At 58.0% G+C, this 17,607-nt stretch overlaps 6 protein-coding genes across 6 annotated transcripts; all 6 read right to left on the reverse strand.

The window, feature by feature from the left end:
- Nucleotides 1-2,768: 2,768 nt before the first annotated feature.
- Nucleotides 2,769-4,442, reverse strand: LDBPK_366650 (hypothetical protein, conserved; the record flags this gene model as incomplete). Its single annotated transcript, XM_003865728.1, has 1 exon — nt 2,769-4,442. The coding sequence occupies one exon, from the start codon at nt 4,440-4,442 to the stop codon at nt 2,769-2,771; it is 1,674 nt and encodes a 557-aa protein (XP_003865776.1).
- An 884-nt stretch (nt 4,443-5,326) lies between these two features.
- On the reverse strand, nt 5,327-7,552 carry LDBPK_366660 (hypothetical protein, conserved; the record flags this gene model as incomplete). Its single annotated transcript, XM_003865729.1, has 1 exon — nt 5,327-7,552. One exon carries the CDS (start codon nt 7,550-7,552, stop codon nt 5,327-5,329), a length of 2,226 nt encoding a protein of 741 aa, XP_003865777.1.
- Nucleotides 7,553-8,919: 1,367 nt separating this feature from the next.
- On the reverse strand, nt 8,920-9,849 carry LDBPK_366670 (methylenetetrahydrofolate reductase, putative; the record flags this gene model as incomplete). Its single annotated transcript, XM_003865730.1, has 1 exon — nt 8,920-9,849. One exon carries the CDS (start codon nt 9,847-9,849, stop codon nt 8,920-8,922), a length of 930 nt encoding a protein of 309 aa, XP_003865778.1.
- A 1,409-nt stretch (nt 9,850-11,258) lies between these two features.
- LDBPK_366680 (40S ribosomal protein S8, putative) lies at nt 11,259-12,041 on the reverse strand (the record flags this gene model as incomplete). The annotated part of the gene is made up of 1 exon (XM_003865731.1): nt 11,259-12,041. The coding sequence occupies one exon, from the start codon at nt 12,039-12,041 to the stop codon at nt 11,259-11,261; it is 783 nt and encodes a 260-aa protein (XP_003865779.1).
- Nucleotides 12,042-14,198: 2,157 nt separating this feature from the next.
- On the reverse strand, nt 14,199-15,797 carry LDBPK_366690 (hypothetical protein, conserved; the record flags this gene model as incomplete). Its single annotated transcript, XM_003865732.1, has 1 exon — nt 14,199-15,797. The coding sequence occupies one exon, from the start codon at nt 15,795-15,797 to the stop codon at nt 14,199-14,201; it is 1,599 nt and encodes a 532-aa protein (XP_003865780.1).
- A 993-nt stretch (nt 15,798-16,790) lies between these two features.
- LDBPK_366700 (hypothetical protein, conserved) lies at nt 16,791-17,411 on the reverse strand (the record flags this gene model as incomplete). Its single annotated transcript, XM_003865733.1, has 1 exon — nt 16,791-17,411. One exon carries the CDS (start codon nt 17,409-17,411, stop codon nt 16,791-16,793), a length of 621 nt encoding a protein of 206 aa, XP_003865781.1.
- Nucleotides 17,412-17,607: the final 196 nt, after the last annotated feature.

Consider the following 17,607-nt stretch of genomic DNA (forward strand, 5'->3'; position numbering starts at 1 on the left):
TATCGGGGTGGCTCAGGCTCCCCCACCGGTAGGCAGCCTGAGGGCCGGGTGCGTGTGGGATACGTTCCAGTCAGGTCGGCACTCGTGCCCATCGTATGGATGGTGCAAGCATGCTCACGCTGTCGCAGGTCGCTCAGACGCATCGCGCCATCCAGGACCTGACCGCCGGCATCGGCAGTGATGCATCGCTCTGACCTCCCTGCGTCGCGGGTGCTTGGCCCTGTCAGCACCAGAAGTGGCTCGGCATTCGGCAGGGGTAGGGAGGGGCTGCTTGAACTCCCCACACGGAGTGTGTGTGTGTGTGTGGGAGGGAGGGGGGCATGCATTGGACCCTGGACACCACGCACTGACGTGCCCTCTGTCATCAGGGAGGGCGAAGTAAAGAAGTAAAGGAAAGAGAAAATGAGGCATCACCGCCACAGCCACAGAGAGCGCGACAGCATCATACCACCACCATGCCGCGGGGGAAGCTCCGCAGTGAATTGTCGTTAGTTGATGAAACCAGTGGAAAAGGCGAAGGCGGACATACGCACCATTCAGTACAGACACACATCATGGAATTAGCCGTACCATAGGACAAGAAGCACCTGCCTGCAAACCCACTCCTCCACTTGGTCCCGGTTCAGCATCGTCCGGCTGCCACTGCGGCGGCACTTGGCGCGCCGCCGCTACAGCAAAGAGTAGTACTCAGAAGTTGAAGAAGTCCGTGCTGGACGTTGTCGTGCGGCCACACGAGTGGAGGAGAAGGAAGTGCACGCTCACCCCGCTGGTGGCACGGATCGCCGACACCGTCTCATGACGGCAACTCATCCAGGTGTGCTTGCAGTTCGACACGTGCAACTCTCCATCACCGTGCAGCACAGGGAAAGAGCGGTAAGTTGCAGCTGTGTGAAGGGGGCTGGAGGGAACGTGCGCCTGATGCACGTGCACGCCGAGCGATGAGGAAGATGAGCACCCACGTTGGCGTCGGCAAGGCCGGCACCTGACCTAGCGGCCAGATCACTGGGGGATTCCAAGTATCCTTGCTCAGCCCTTCACACACGACGACGACTTCCGCCTCACGTACCTCGGCGGAGCTCATGTGCAGACATTCGGGCAACCTCACCGGTGGCAGCATCGCAGCTTCCCACAAACGTAACATGCACACAGAGAAAAAAAAAGGATTACGAAAGCAGCAGAAGCGCGACGCACCGAGTGCGTGTGCACAGACGTCTTATAAAGAGCATAGGTAAACAGAACAGCGGACAGGGTTGTGGAGCAGGAAGGAGGTTGCGCCAGAAATCCGCAAAGAGAGGGGAGGACAATACCGAAAGAGCAAACGCGAAACAGAGAGAGAGAGAGCTGAAGCCCAAAATAAAAAAGGAATATACGGCCTTGCGTTATGACTGGGGAACGGGCGACAGGAAGACCCGAAACACAGAGGGTTGAAGGGATGACCAAGAGGATCTGAGTCACAGCACACTAATAGAGGAAACAGATGGACACAAACACGCACAAATCCGTGATGGCACCCACCAGCTTGTATGCAAAAGCGCCGCTCAGACAGCGATGAAAAGATTCCAATGTGCGAATGGCAGGAAAAGAAAATTGAGAAGGCGGAGTGGAGTGCGAGAGAGAGAGGTGCTCCTTCAGCGCGGTGTGAAGAAAGGAAGAGCTGAGGGATGAGAAAGTAAGCAAAACAACGGCGCTTGCGCGAGTCCGTGGAGCAGGGAAGGTTAGAAAAAGCCGTGCGTGTCGTCGATCACGAACCTCAGCAACACTCCATGCGCTTCAGTCTCTGGCACAATCTGCATGAATCTGCACAGAAAAAAAAAACAAGTACTGGGGAAGAGAGTAGAAAATGATGACGGCCAAAGGGCAGACGCGCGCGCACACACACACACAACATGCGAACGCGCCGAGCAGTCGTCGCTATGCAGGAAGGAGGGACAGGCGTGCCAGTGGCAAAGCAGGGGACGAAATGGAAACGAAGAAAAAGGGGATCTAGACAGATATTGTGGGTGAAGGCGCAGTAGCGCGCGTGGGAAGGATGATTGGTTGGCTGTGGGGAGGGGCTGTCGCAGCTGTGCAGATGCAGCTGCTGCGTTCTTCCATATCATCTGATGAAGCGAGAGTGATGGAAGGTGTATGGGAAAGGCAAGGCAGGCTGAGAGAAGGGAAAGGGAGAGGAACACGCCGATTCCCACAGCCCTGGCTTTGCCGGTGCGACTACGCTAATACAGCGAATGGCTCGCGAGGGGCTGAAGGGAGGCAATGGAGATGCACTAAGCGGTGAAAACAAACAAGAAGCATAGAAGATAGAGAAGGGCAGCTGAGAGGTGTGCTTCGTCCATTTCGCGTGACTAAACGGCTTAGTTGCCCCGTCACTTGGGGTTGCGCGTACAACAAGGAACGAGAAAAGACCAGCAACACGCACAGGAAGGGATAGCTGGCGGGGCTCTCATCATGGTCGATGCAGAGTATTGCATATATCCTCCCGTGTACCACCTATGCGTGCAGGATGCACACTCGCTGCGGAGCTTGATTCTCTTCTTTTGCCTTTGCGTGCACACCGTGGCAGTAGCGGCACAACGGTTGCGGCTTACGCACGCGCCCCCCGCCCCGCCCCTTCACAGGGGGCGGCAGGAAAAAAAAACGAAACGATGGGGCGATAGGAAGCACCGGCACGGAATGTCGCGAAAGGAAGCTGAGCCGCTCTCGGAAGCTTTTCAAGCTGTCCGAACAAAGAGCTCCTCTTCCCCATCTCTCTTTTTTGGTTTTAAGCGTCTTCAGTACTTCTCGAACTCGATGTGTGGATGGGTGGCCTTGCAGTCATCGCACACAGCACCGAGGTCTTCGTTCCACCACTTTGGCCGTTTCTTGTCGCAGATTTCGCACGGCTCAAACGTTTCCGTCTTTGGCGCCCGCTGCAGGCGAGGCGCAATGCGCTTCTCGTAGACCTGGCTGCGGATGAGATCGATGCTGTCTCCATCCTCTCCGAGGTCGATGTACGGTGCCCGCTGAAGAATGGCCAGGACATCCTCGTGGTCAGCGACGCGATAATCCAGGCGCATCAGCTCGTACAGCTCGTTCGCCTCGGTGGAGCTCTTGATGGCGAGTAGTTCGGTGCGGAAGTGCTCGACAATGGCGAGACAGAAGCGGATGAGGAATCGCATGCCGCCTTGCATGAAGGCATCCAAGAAGCTGAAGAGTTCGTTGAATTGCAGCACGTGAATGCACAGACCTGTCAAGATCTTCTGCAGGTATGTGTCCGGCCAGAAATTCAGCTTCTCCAGATGCTTCGCGACCTCGGGCTGCTGCTTCTGCATAAAGTACTCGACCACCCACGCACTCGTGGCGAAGCCCACCGCCTCCGCTGCCCAGTGCCCCTTCAGGTACTCCGTCGCCACAAACCGGATCACTGCCGCCGTCTCAACCTCGGTCAGCACAAGCATGCACAAGCCAGCAAGATAGCTCATGGCCTGGCCGTACGCGTGGAACTCGTGGTACATGGCGTTCAGAAACGCCACCATCTTTCGGCGGTGGTCCGGATGGAAGAAGGTGCGGTCTGCGTCCTTGATGATGACGCGCACCACATCCTCATCCTCGTCTTCGATCTCTACGTACTGCACGGGCTTGCGGTAAAATGCGGCCTTCTCCACCCATTTCTCGAGCCGCTGCCGCAGCTCATCCTTGTGCGCCTCCAGAAATCCGTTGTTCAGGTTTAGCAGTGGCGCCCGCTCCACCACCTCTACCTGCCAGAAGAGGGGCATATCAAAGTAAGGGCCGGTGAAATGAGTTGGCTTGCAATACTTCACGGGCTTCTTTGACGCCCGGTCCGCAGTGGCTGCCTCGGCAGCCGCACCAAAGCTGGACACCGACGGAGCAGTAGCCGTTGTGGTTGTCGTTGCAGCAGTCTTGCCGAAGCCGAAGGAAATCGGCACTGCCGCATCAGAGGCGGGCTTCGGCGTCGTAGCTGCAGCGTTGCCGAAGCCGAACATTGGCTTTGCGCCGGGCATTGACGTGGCCTGAGTGGAAGCTGCAACACCAAAGCCAAAGGCGCTTGCATTGGCTGACGACGTGCTGGGTGCGGCGGGAGCGCCAGACACGTTCGTCTGCGTCGCTGGTGCCTCCCCCAGCACCGAGCCCTGAGCTGTTGGCGCTGTGGCTTCCGACAGCGCCTTCTGTTCTGCGGAATACATCCTCCACACCTCCGCGTCCGACTTGCCTGACTTGGCCTTCAACTCTCGCGCTTTGCGGTGAATGACGCGTAGCTCATCGTTGATCTTCTCTGCATTTTTGTGGGCCACGGTTGTGTCCTCGAAGAAGTCAGCTGGAATGGCGGAAAACGACTGCGCGAACGACGCGAGGGCGGCGGGGTAGCTGCCGAAGGCGTCAAAACACTCCTTTGCGCGGGCCTCCTTGAGGCCTGTTATCTTCTGCAGGTGAGCGGCGGTGGCCATTGTGGCTGCCTTGAGGTGATGGGGAGGGGGGGGCGAGTAAAAGTTTGATTATCGCTATTACACTCCGCGTTTTTAAGGGTTGAGTTTGAAAAAGAGGCGCCAATGATGGGAAACCGTGGCACGAAGGAAAGGACGAACGTCGACCACGGAAAATCTGTGTATGGCGCGTCTGAGAGGAGGAAAGGCCGTGCTGCAGGTGCGTTAAAAAACTGAGGTATGCTGTGCGTGGGTGAAGGGGAGGGGGGAGGGGAGGATAAGACAACGCACGCGTAAACCAGAGGTTGAGCGGGAGTGAGGGTAAAATGAGTGAGACGGTCAAGAGGATTGAGGAATAAGGTGGAGTGTGCAGGAAACGCAACGTTCCACTGGAAGCGGTTGCTCTTGTGTATGCGCATATGTGGCGAGGAATACCCTACCTAGAGGGTCAAGGCACTGATCCTCAAGCAAGATATCGATACCTCGCGGCGCTGCCTGTGAGAGGAGGGAAGGCTGCATCGACGGACCATAGAGTTTGTATTTCTTCACAGAAGAAAAGAATTCTAATAGACATGCAAACACACAGATATTGACACCAAGAGATCTGCCGCTCCCCCCTCTGTGGGGGGGGGGATAGAGACACACACTGGACAAGGTGGCCGTTGCGCGAACCGATCCACGGCACAGGCCCTGCAAGCAGCGTGGCACAGTTGCAAAGCGGCGCCACTACCCCGCAACTCACGTTCAAGCACAGAGAGAGGCAAGAAATAGAAGGGATTCTCGATGGAAAAGCAAAACTAAGGATCCGTGCACTAAGAAAAACAAGCAGTCACGTTAGTGTACATCCGGCAGCGGCACCCACTCACCAGACTAGCGCATACACTTCGATCGGCGCGTCTCGCCGTCCCTCACAGGAAGAGAATACGCCGGATTTCTTGCAGTGGAAGCCGCCTCGCCGTCCAGTCGTTCAGCCCTGGAGTGTGATAGAACCGGTAGAGCAGCGCCCCGATCTCGTCATCCGTCATGGGCGTCTTAAGGCGATCCTTTACACAATCCTGGAACTCGGACATGCCCAAGTTACCGTCATACGCTGACTCGGAGGCGCTGCGAAAGGAGCGGATGGCGAGTGTGCGGCGTGCCTCGATGAGTGTAAGGAAGCGCTGCAGGGCAGCTTCCGCCTGCGCCTCGGCGTTGACCTTCTTCGCCAGCATCATTGCGCTCTGCACCGGCCCCCGCTGCACCACCACGCCGTTGCGGGTGTCACCCCATCTCTTCTGCGACTCGCGTGGCTTGAAGTTCGAGATAAACAGCTGTTGCATGAACTGCTCCGTGAAATCAGCCAGCGACACCCAACCATCCTTGTCGCCGTCGGCGCGCTCCATCACGTTGGTCAGCTCTGCATCCGTCGCGTGTACGCCGGCGTCACTCAGCACCTCGCGCACGTTCTCTCGCGTCAGCCCTTGCGTCGACGATGAGGCGTAGTGACGAAAGGCGTCGGATATGCGGGAAAACTGCTGCTGTAGGTACGAAGCCACTATGCCGAGAATTTCCTGGGTGCGAAAATAGGACTCCTCCATGTTAGGCATTCCCATCTCGAGGTACCTCTTCGTGCGCTCATCCATCTCCTTGAGCAGGTAGTCGACGCCATCCAGGCGAATGATGTTGCCCACCTTGAGCCGCGCGGGGTTCTGCAGGTTTTCCACCGCACGGCGCGCAAAAATCTTCCCACCAACGTGGCCGCTATTCGGCACCTGCAGCTCGAAGACGGACACGGTGTCGTCGGCGAGGTAGTAGCACACGATGAACTGACGCCCCTCATTCTCTTCCGACGGGTTCACCATCTCGGCACCAAAGCGGAAGACATCTTGCGCGTAGCGGGTTAGCTTCAACGCATCTTTCTCCCCAGCAGAGTCTCTGAAGACCATTGTCGACGCGCCGAAGCGCTTGCCAGAGTCGCCGGCGGCATCGCGTGCATCCTTGGCCAGCCGTGGTCGGCGCTTGCCTACCGTGATTTCGTCTTCTTCGCACAGTGGCGTGGTGACGGCTGGCTCAGGGATGCCTCGCGCCTCCATGTACGCCCGTGTGTGCTCGTCGCAGTCGTAGATGAAGAAGGGTCGCGTGAAGATGTCCACCGTTGTACCGGTGCGCAGATCCTCCGCGCCCACGCACGCCGGTGGTGGACCCTGTGGGTGGTTGAGCGTTTCGGAGGAGAGCAGCACCGCGCGCGCCTCCTTCGGGATGCGGCGGCGGCGCACAAAGACCGGGTACGGGTCGCGGCCGTCGTTCTCCGCCTTGTCGAAAAGCACGGCAATGCTACCATCCGCCAGGTAGAAGTAGATGCGGAACTTCCTCTTTTCCCAGACAGCGTAGAAGCACAGCACGTTGCGGTCGTATTCGTAGAAGTTGCGCGCCTTTGCCCGCTCTGCAGGTGTGAGAAGGCTGGCATGAGTGCCCGCACGCGTTGCCGCCTGCATCTCAACCACGCGCCGCATTTCGATGTGCTGCTCATCTATCCTGCCAGGGCGGCGCATGGCGCTCGTCTCGAACTCGTCACGAGGGTACTCGAGCGGCTCGGGCTGTGGCATCCCCATCACCTCGAAAAAATCACGCGTAAAGGCGTCGCAGTCTACGAGGTTGTACTCCAACCCACGGCACTTAATGGAGGCGCCGATGCAGAGCCGGAAGACGTCCACCCCGTCTGGTCTGAAGCGCGACACCATAGTGCCCTTCTGCAGGCCGCTGTTTGCCACTGCCGGTGTCTCCACGATGCTCAGAGATCCGTCAGCGAGAAAGTAGTGCAGCTTCACCTTGCGCACTCGCCATGTCTCAATTCTGCTTCCCACCACGTTCTCCGTGTAATAGGCGAAAAAGCGCAGCACCTTGTCGTCTAAGGTTCGCCACGACGGAAAGCGCTGGAGAATGATGCGCACCGGGATGCCACACCCCTCCGGCGCCGAGCCGGCGGCTACAGCGGAGCCGTCGAGGGCCGCTGCATCCTTCACGGTCCGTGTGCCTTCATCGTCGATGGTGCAGTACTGTCGTCTTCCATGCGTTGCGGGGTGCTGCAGCTCTGCGAATGAGAAGCCTGGAAGCTTGGGCAGCGCATTATACACCGTCTTTTCGCGGATGCTCATTTTGTGTTTGCCGGGTTATGCGTCTGATGGTGCCTTTCCTTCGGTCTGTCGTTTTGCCGTCGTGCTTGTTCCGTTGTGCAAGCTTCTGTCGGGCAGCGCGGTTGATGGACTGATATGCTTACCTTCGCTTGGGGACGAGAAGTGCGGCAGTGTGCTCGAGGGAGGCGAAAGAGGGAGAGTGTACGTGAGGAGGAGGAGGACACCGAGCGACAGCGGATTGTTGCTTACTGGAACTATTCTGCCCACGTGGAGATGAGTGGAGCAACAGGGCAATACGAAGAGCACAGATGGCGTTGCGCTTGTGTGAATTCCATCGCTGAGGTTTGCTGCGCCGCAGATACGTACTCGCAAGGGGAGCGGCGGTGCCGGTCTGTGAACAATTTGAAAAATCCCGTGAAGGGAGAGCCGAGACGACGGCTGCTGCGTTGACTTCGAATTCCTTCTCAAGATGCACTGGTCACGAGACGGAGATAAAACAAGGGGGCACGACCAACACACTCACACGATCAGCAGAGGCATTTCCGCGGGTGCTCTCGCTTGCCAGAGTACACGGGAAATGGTCTACGCAGTAACTGTTACCCGTCCACTGCGCGCGCGGCATGACAGGAAGAGTGAGGATCCCCCACCTCTCCGCGAGGTGATAAGGTGAGAGGGGAGTTGGCAGTTAGGGGACGGAGATGCCTGTGCGTGTGTTCGACACCGCCGTGGCGAAAAAAGAAAAAGACTAAAAAAACAAAGAACGTTATGCGCGAAAGACGACGCGGCCGCTTCCATAACAAAATGGAGATGGCGAGGAGAGGGAGAGAAGGGGAGGAGGAGAGAGAGAGCAGCAGAGGGGAGGAAGCACTTACGCACACACAGAGAGACACAGAGAGAGAGATGCACAGGAGTGGCGATCAAAAACGTGAAGAGTGTTACATGAACCGGAGTATGTGCATGTGTGCGTCTGTGAGAGTGCACATGTGAGTTAGAGGTGCTCGCCAGCTTCTCTCCACGCACGCATGCGCCAGGACAGTTACCCAAAGCAGACGCATGACGGCGGCAAAGAAGACGGCAAACGAGCCGCGAAAAAAAAAACGCGCCGTGACACAATCACAGTTCGACGCGCCGAGAACGTCAGACCAAATCAGAAAAAAAAAACGGATAGAGGAAGAGAGTCATGGGAAAGCGGAGGCACGCAGCCCTTCTCTACAGAGCCCACAGCACACTTCGCAGTCGGTGCGAAGTCTTTCCGTGTTCTCCCTCGTCCCGGCTTCTATGGGATGAGCTGCATTTATGCATGAAATCGTGCGCGCACGATGCTGGCAAGCGATGGGACGAGGGGAGAGGGGTAAGTGGAGATCGGATTCCTGTCGATGAAGCGCACGTCACTCCACCAGCGCGTTTAGCCGCTTTAGGACCTTGAAGGTCTGCGCGCTGTTGTTGAGCGTGTAGAAGTGGAGGTGGTGGTAGTCGAGTCCAGAGGTGCGAATGCACTCAATCATCTGCACACACTGCTCCACACCGTACTCCTTGAGACCGTCAGGGTTCTCCTTGAGCTCTTCTACCCGCTTCTTCACATCGCTGGGAACGCTCGTCTTGCACAGTGACACCATCCGCACAAACCCGGCGTAGGTCGTGATGGGAAGCAGCCCTGCTAGAATGGGGACCGTAATGCCTATCTCCCGGCAGCGCTTCACGAACTGCACGTACAGGGAGGCATCGTAGAAGAGCTGCGTGATGATAAAGCTGGCTCCGGCATCCACCTTCTCCTTGAGGTACTCCAGCTCTTTCTGGTGGTCCTCGTCTGAGATGGCGCCGTCCTCGGCGATGCGGCTCGGGTGGCCCTCAGGGTAGCCAGCGACCGACACGCAGAAGTAGTCGCCGTACGTGTCGTGAATGTATCTCACAAGATCCCTCGCGCACGCGAAGCCATCCGGGTCGGCCCGGAACTCCTCACCACGTGGCGGGTCGCCGCGGAGGGCGAGGATGTTGCGGATGCCATGTGTCTTGGCAAAGTCAAGCGCCTCGTTGATGAGACCTTTCGGCGTGTTGGTGCATGTAATGTGCATATTGATGGGCGTGTCAGGGTACGCATGCTGGAGGTCTTTGCAGAGGCGCATCGTCGTGTCACTCGTGCGACCACCAGCGCCCCACGTCAAGTCGAGGAAGACTGGCGACTGACGCATAAAGTTGGGGACTAGCACCTTCATCATGTCCTCCTCCGCCTTCTCGCTACGAGGGGGGTAAAGCTCATAGGAGGTGTACCACTTGCTAACATCCTCGGCGGCGATTGCGTCACTGATGAGCTTGGACATGATGTCGCTAGATATCTGCCCTTGAAGGGGATACGACTAGAATTAGTTTCGTCAGCGCAGGCTGGTTGCCGCGGGAGAGGGGAAGGGCGTGGGACAGAGGCAAGCGAACACGAAAGAAGGGGTGGCGGTGATGGCGGTGGAAGTGTCAGGCTTACGCGGGCAGTGACGTGCAAAGAAAAACAACAACTTCAAGCGAGGCTGCGGCGGATATATCGGTGTGGCCTGGGCGGCACGGCTGGGAGATGGCAAACCACAAATCCTACAAGCACTGCCAACGCTCGAGAGTTTATCGCTGTATGCATGTAGGTAGGGATGCACTTGCACGTCTGCGTATGTTGCAATTGCTTAAATGATGCGTGACTGCGTATAAATCCGCAAAGAAGTGCGTGCTTTGGCAGCGACGTGAAAGGCAGAGAGAGGGAGGAGGGGGGGCGGAGCGGAGGGCGGCAGGTTCGTAGTCCACCAAACAGGTCATGCCACGCACCACAGCAGAGCACGCGCCAAGGTAACGAGAGGATGAAGAATGTGGCGCGACCTCGCCGAAGTCTCCAATGTACTGCAAGTGTGGGTGGGTGATGGGGACGCGCGAAGGAGGAAGCGAGAACAAGCGCGTGTAAGCAGAGCTTGCCTTCAATAACGCGCACAACGTCCCCCCCCATGCCTGGTCCGATGATTGCATAGCGCTTTCATGCGATTTGCTGAGCGTACATACAGCATACACAATATTCTCACCTAAAAACACACGCACACTTCTACAAACACACACACACACACACAATTGCAGGAGAAAGAAAGGAGAAAAACACAAAAACAGACGAAAGTGAGAAAGTTACTCGAAAGATGTTATGGAGAGATAACAAAGAGCGAACACACGCGCCGAGGACCGTGCACATGCACCGTATCTTCTTTAGCAGCTACACTTATCCAGCCGCCGTCAGCACATGGCCGCACAAGAAAATTCGTTTCCGCCTTCGGGCACACACACACACGCCCAAACATTCACACCGCGGTGGTATATTATATGCGCATCGCATCCTTTTCGTGTTTCGGCCACCACCACACTCATGTTTTCACCGTCGACAAAAAGACGGTTCAAAAGGCAGGCGCTCACCACAGCCCACCTCTTCCTCATGCACAAGCTGCGAGTAGCTCACACAGGGAAGTAGCGACAGCACAGAAGACTCAAATCACCGGCAACGGCCTATTCATTCTAAAGTACAGAAGCGGAAAAACAAAGGAATCGGTGAGAACAGTGCGAGGGAGCACGTGGAGGGTGAGTGACTAAATGAGCAGCGTATGTTTTCACTTTGTTGCTCTCTCTCTATCTGTTACTTGCCTTTCCGGGGGATTGTCCCCCTCACCGTGATCGTGCGTCACACTTGTGTCCCTCCGCGCTTGGGACAAGTAACTCAGACGAGCAGCACGGCATTGATGCAGCCGTCGTTCTCCGGGTTGTTTGTTACCTGCGCGTACTTGCCCCACACTACCTTACCAGACGGCGTCACCAGACCTAACTCGGACACGTTCACCTCAATCACGGAGCCCTTCGTGATGACGCCAAGGCCGGTGTACATCTTGCCCTGCGGGTTCTTCTTGACAGAGATGATGGGGAGGCAGAAGGTGGCCTTCAGCTCCGGGTGGGTGACGTGGGCCTTCTTGAAGCGCAGTGCCATGGGCCGAATGAAGCGCTCCATCTTCGGCATGCGGCGGGTGAAGGTCTCCCCGACGAATGTTACCTTGTTCACCAAGCGTTTCCACGACTTCTTCCCGCGCTTGCCAGAGGTGACAGCCTTGAGCATCTCATCCTCCGACACCGTCTTGACCTTCTCGATCGGCACGGCCCACTTGCCGGCTTTCTCCTTCCTCTTCTGCTTCAACGAGTTTGACAGCACCTTGGCGCGGTCGGCCTCGCTACGGTCCATCAGGAAGCCGGGCAAAGCATTCTTGGGCCCCTTGTCCTTCACCCGCTCCGTCGTCTGCTTCTCCTCATGCTCACGGATCTTCTTGCGGATTTCAGCCTTTTCCGCGTAGCGGGCCTTTTGCGCCAGCTTGGCCTTTATACCACGCACCCGCTTCAGGTAGTTCGCATCCGTGTGCGCCTTGCGGGCTTCGCGCTTGCGGGTGCGCTCGACATGGTCAAGGCGGCGACCGTAGCGCTTCTGCGCTTGCTCAATGTACTCGTTCTGCGGCATCGTCTCAGGCTTCGACGGCGGGCGCTAGAGGGGAAAGGGTGGAGCTAAAAGATGCGCAACGGACAAAAAGGGGGGAGGGAGGAGAGAGAGAGCACAGCAACAAGTTTAACACAAAGGGGTGGCGGTGGTGGTGGTGAGGAAGTGAGGAGCGCCAGCACCTTCTCACGAAAGCTTGTGCAGTGCCGCGCGCGTAGTTGCAGTGTGGAGAGAGACAAGGGAGGAGAGCAGGTGCCAGACCGCACGCGAGAGCGATGGAGAGAAAAAGATGAAGAGGAGAGCGAGAACAGTAAGTGCGATGATTCGGGGAGAAGAAGGGGTGGTGCTGGTGGTCCATGTTCGTTTCCTTCGCACACTTCAGTGTGCTCTTTCCGGTCGTCTGTTGGGCAAGGCAGGACGGGGGCGCTGGAGCTGGTGTCGGAGGGAAAGGGTGGGAGCGCAGGATGAGAAATAAAAGGATGACGTCGCCGCACAGGTGTCGTTCGCCACGCATCGCCCGTGCAGTTTTCTGGCACGTGAGGAGCACGCATACATAGCACACGTGCACAACCATGGTGGTTTTCGTTCTTGTGGAGGGGGTGACCACTAGTACAGAGTTGTGGCGGCCATGAAGGAGGAGAAACAGTGCTGAGAGGAGCAGTGGTGGGGGAGCGGTGGATCGAATCGCGGCACAACACGTCGGCAGTCGAGCCCAAACCAGAGGTGTCACGCTTTTCCGCGTCGTCTCCTACGTGTGCGCTGGCGTCGCGCTTTCTTCCTACCGATGATCTGCCTTCCGCTTGCTCACGATTTCGCAAAGAACAAGACTTCGGTGAACTCACGCACCATCGCGTCCATCACGTGCTGCTCATGCTTGGGTAGGCGGGCCATGCTGAAGGTCGGGTACGCGGCGCAGGGAGGTGCCGTGCCGGCAGTCACCGAGGGAGAGGCATTTACCTCTGGATAGGAGGGGTCTGAGGTGATGGCAAGCGCCTCCTGCAAACGCGGCGACGGTGGTGTGCGCGTTAAATCATCATCACGGGTGCGGTTACGCTTCACAATGCGCAGACGATCCTCCACGCTGTGCAGTCCGCCGACTGAGCCGCTGATGGGAAGAATAGGGACGCTTGTACTCGGGTTGAGCGGAACCACCCCAGCCACCGGGGCCGAGCTGGGTCGCTCATAGGAGGGAGAGACGACGTGGCGCGGGCTCAGCCCACCAGCACTTGCGGTGCTTCGACGCGATCGGAAAAGCATCGAAGAATTGCAAACATACACCAAACCTTCAATAGGTCTCAAGATGTCTGGATGCGTGTGCGTGCCCGTGAGAGAGTCGTGCAATGGTCAACACCGTGCTCTTCTGCTGACACACTACTGCATCCATAGACAGTCGATGGAGGCAGTTGCAGCAGCGGACTAGCTTATGATTCCTGAACGGTTCACGTAGGATCGATCGGGCACCGCACAACTTGAGCAGGTGGAGTGAGGTAGACTTCTTTTTTTACTTTCGACTTCCCACTGCGCTGCAACGGATTATACGCGCACATAAACGAAAACCCATGCGCCGACTCTTCCATGTACGTGTTGGGTGAGGCGCAGGCGGATTTGCTAAGGCATGGGAAGGCCACAGGGGGTTGAGCAGGAGGGAAGACGAGGGTGTCGGAGCAGTGTGGGAAGGGGGCAGCGAGTCGCAGCAGTACATGTAAGATGAGGGGCTTGTGACGAATGACCCAGCAGGGGTGGGCTCAGTGTGTGTGCGTTGGGGAGGGGGGGGGACATGAGAAGTTTGATCATCGGGTCTGCGAGAGTGAGGCACTAGGCAGCTCGTGCGCCTACGTACTCACATGGATCGACCTTTCCGCTGCCCTCGCTCAGCGAGTGCGGTGGCAAGAGCGGTGCACCTTATCCTTCTCTGAAACTGAAGACGCAAAAAAAAAGGCATGCAGGCACATGAGCCTCAGACACACACACACACACACAAAAAGAAACAAAAGGGCACCATACGCACAGCCAACACACCATCATGAGGGCGGGAGGAGAGGCGCATCGTGAAGGCCAGCCATCGCAAGTTTAGTCGCGCATGAGACGATCGCGTAGCAAGTCTTCCTGCATCACGGCCGCACGCCAAGTGGTGGTGCTACGCCACTGAGACTCTGTCCGTGAATAGCCGCTACATGCGTCTCAATACTCGCGGTATTGAAGAAGAGTTCCGATATGATCGCTGTCGAGCTGTTTTGAATCAAACCGTTTGCGCCCAAAGCGGGGTACGCCCTCATGGGTCTGCCCGGGCCTTGTGGCCGCTGCGAGGGCGTCGATGTGTGTGCTAGTGTCTATGCTCGCGGAGTGCTTTTCGTGTGTCGCCGGTGACGGCCCCACTGTTGCTGCTGAGCCCGCCCCGCGTGAAGGCGCCTCGTACGGCTGAGAGTAGATCAGGTCCCGTGCCGCACTTGACTCGTGGTACGTGCGGCGGGAAATGGGTCGGCTAAAAGGCTCCTCGTCACGCAGAATACGTTCTAGTTCCGCGTCCTTGCGAGCGAGGGGGCGGTTCTCTGCTGGCATGGTGGGCGGCTTCGCCATGTCGGACTCATCGACGATTTCTATGACCTCCACCTCAGGTTCGTCATTGGCCGCCACGCCGTGGCGGTGCGAGGGTGCCGAAGAAGCCGAATGGGGGTGACGCTGCCCGTGCTGGTGAGATTGCTCGGGGGCTGCGGCCGTGTCCCGAGGATCAGAGCGAGTGATGATGTTGTAGACAGACTCCCCGGACGCACTCGGCGGTGGCAGGCCGACGCGTCGTAGCTCGTCGTCGAAGTCATCTGCACCGGCAGCCTCTGCGTAGTTCACCGCGTTTTCAACGGGATCAGCATAGCATCTGCCACCGTCATAGCGTTCAATACGCCGGTCCAGGTCCTCCTGGAGGCGGCGCATCTCTCGCTCTGCGACCGCGGCTGAGTGTGACGCCCTTCTGCGCTGCTCTTCCTGCTGTGCGATCTCGTCAAAGAGTCGACCAGACGGCGAGGCAGCGATGAAGACTGGCTTCTTCGCCTCTATGCCGTCGCCTGCCGTGGACGCCGGGGTGGCACGCCAGCTGGCCCGTGAGAGGCATGACGTCGACGGACGCGATGCGGCCGCCGAGCTGAACGCGGAGGATGTCGTGGTGTCCGCCCGCTTCTGCAGTGCCTCATACCCTTCGCGCTGCAGCTCTCCAGGCCACTTGCGGCTGTCGATCTCGTACATGTCGATGCACAGCTCCCCATCCATGCTGATTACCACTTTCTGTTTCTTCATGGAAATGGTGGCGACGCCTGGCAGCGACAGCTGGAGCACGCGTCCGCGCGAAAGCCCCTCGCCAAGGTACAGAAAGAACTCTTTGAGCGCCGCGGAGGCAATGCGCGCGGGCACGCCACACACTGCTACAACGTCAGCCATGCTCACTCGCACATAGCCTTCCCCGCCAGGCCGCTCCAGTGGCACTTTGCCGGTGTCCACACCGTAACGATTTGCGTAGTTGAGGTTGATGCCAAAGCACAGCTTACGCGTTTTGTAGGGGTTTTGCTGCCGATCGCGCAGCAGAACGTACTCCTCGGTCCACAGCGCGCCGAATGGTGCGATTTGTACCGCGCTGCCGTCCAGGAGCAGGCGACGCGCCACTACCGCCACCGCCACCCAGACCTTCTCTAACTCACTCAAGAGGAACACGCTCTTATCTGATGCGTTTTGCCCTGCGGCACACTCAGCGAGCGCCACGTTAGTCGTGATGGCCCCACGACTGCTCAACATCTCGCTTGTGTGTCTCTCTGTGTATGCGTGTGTATGGTGCGTGCACTTGGCAGCGCGTTAATGTATTCGCCTGTGATCCCGTAAAGGAAATGTACGGCGGGACGGGGTGGCTCTTTCTCTCCTTTTATTTTTCGTGTATTCGTGTGCTGTCGCACGCCGTCGCGGCGCACCGCTGAAATACAACGCTGCAGGGTAGAGGTACAAAATGCCAATGTGAATAAGGGATGAAGGGGTTGGTGCATGCGTGCCGTGTGCGTGTGTGTGTGTGTATGGGAGGGGGAGGCGCAGTGAGGGGTTGGCGCGTCAAGATAGGCGTGAGCGCTTGCGTTTCTGGCTGTGTCTCAGTGAACGCGCACACTGTGCAGCCTCCGACGCGCGCGCAGTGGTACCCACACATGCATGCACACATGAAAGAGCATAAAGAGCAGGGTCGGGAACAAGAAACGAACACCGGTCCGTGTGAGTCGATAGAAGGGAAGAGAGGAAGCCGCGCGCCGCTTCAACGGCAGCAAGGGTGAGTAAGCCGCAGAAGCGCCTGAGAAAACACCGCTGTTTCGCAAGAGTGGGCGAGTGCACGGCAGCAGGCGTCTCGGGATGATAAGAGGACGAGCTCGTACCTCTCGTGGGCCGGTAGCGTTCCTTTCTTCTCTATGGTCACCGAGGGTGCAAGTTATTGAAAGGAAAGAAAGGGCGGGCGAGACAGGAATGAAGGGAGAAGAGGGCAAAGGCAGGTAAGCAGTCACTCACGTGTAAGGGGTGATGGTGCAGGAAAGCAAGAGCAAAAAAAAAGGAGTCAGCTTGGAGTGAGAAAGAAGGACTACATGGCGATGGAGTCAGAGGGGGGTTCGAGTGCCGGCGGGCACGGTTCACTGCCGTTTCAGGGCCGGTGAGGTGCGAAAGCAGCGCGCAGCGCTGCCATCCTTGGTTCTATGTACTCCATGTCACAGCAGGCTCCGCCTCAAGCGTTTGGTCGACGACCCGCTGCGCCGGCCATCACCTCTCGTCACTATTGTCGTAGAAGAGCGACGGCAGCTCTAGTGGGACGGAGCGGGTGGCCGGCAGTGGTCGCGGCGGGGGAGAGATGCGGGCGTCCTCCACCTCTCCCCCGCCGCGCTCCTGCGACATGCGGCGGGGCAGCGGGGCCACCCGTACCGTGGTGGTCGAGGAGACCTCCATCAACGTCTTGGCAATCCCCGCGGCCGCGGCGATGCCTCGCAGCAGTCCGATGCACACCTGTGCGCCATACTGAGTGAGCCCGGAGTTACAAATGGTCTGCACGTGACGTGCGACGACGGAGTCGATCACGGGGAAGTATGTATCGACGAGGCTCGAAAAGAGCCTTTCGTAGACCTGCACCGCACCGAGAAAGCGATGATGCGAAAAGTACAGGGCTAGAGCGATGCGGGCGCATAGGTAAAGCCAGCGTATCGCGATAAAGGGGGAGAGAAACAGCACATCAGCCACCTCCAGAAGCCATGCAAAGATGAGCGTCAGCGTCACGTTTGTCACCTGCAGTGCATCGGGGTCTGGCGAGCGGCAGAGCTGCGCGCCGTAGATGACCGGCTGCACAAAGGAGAGGTACATGAGGTAGCCCCGCAAAAGAAACTCTAGCATTGTGTACATCCATGTAAAGGGTGCTGCGATGTCCGTGGGGGTGTGCTGTGGTGGAAGTAGTGGCACGGAGAACGAGGCTTCTTGCGGATCATGCGCGTGCCTGATACGGGCACGACAGCATGGCAGGGAAGTTTTTGTGTGTAGTTGCGGAGGCGCGAGATAGCGACTGAGGCCGATAGGGGGCGGGGGGGGGGGG

The sequence above is a fragment of the Leishmania donovani genome, chromosome 36 (genome assembly GCF_000227135.1).
Source record: "Leishmania donovani BPK282A1 complete genome, chromosome 36".
Taxonomy (NCBI): domain Eukaryota; phylum Euglenozoa; class Kinetoplastea; order Trypanosomatida; family Trypanosomatidae; genus Leishmania; species Leishmania donovani.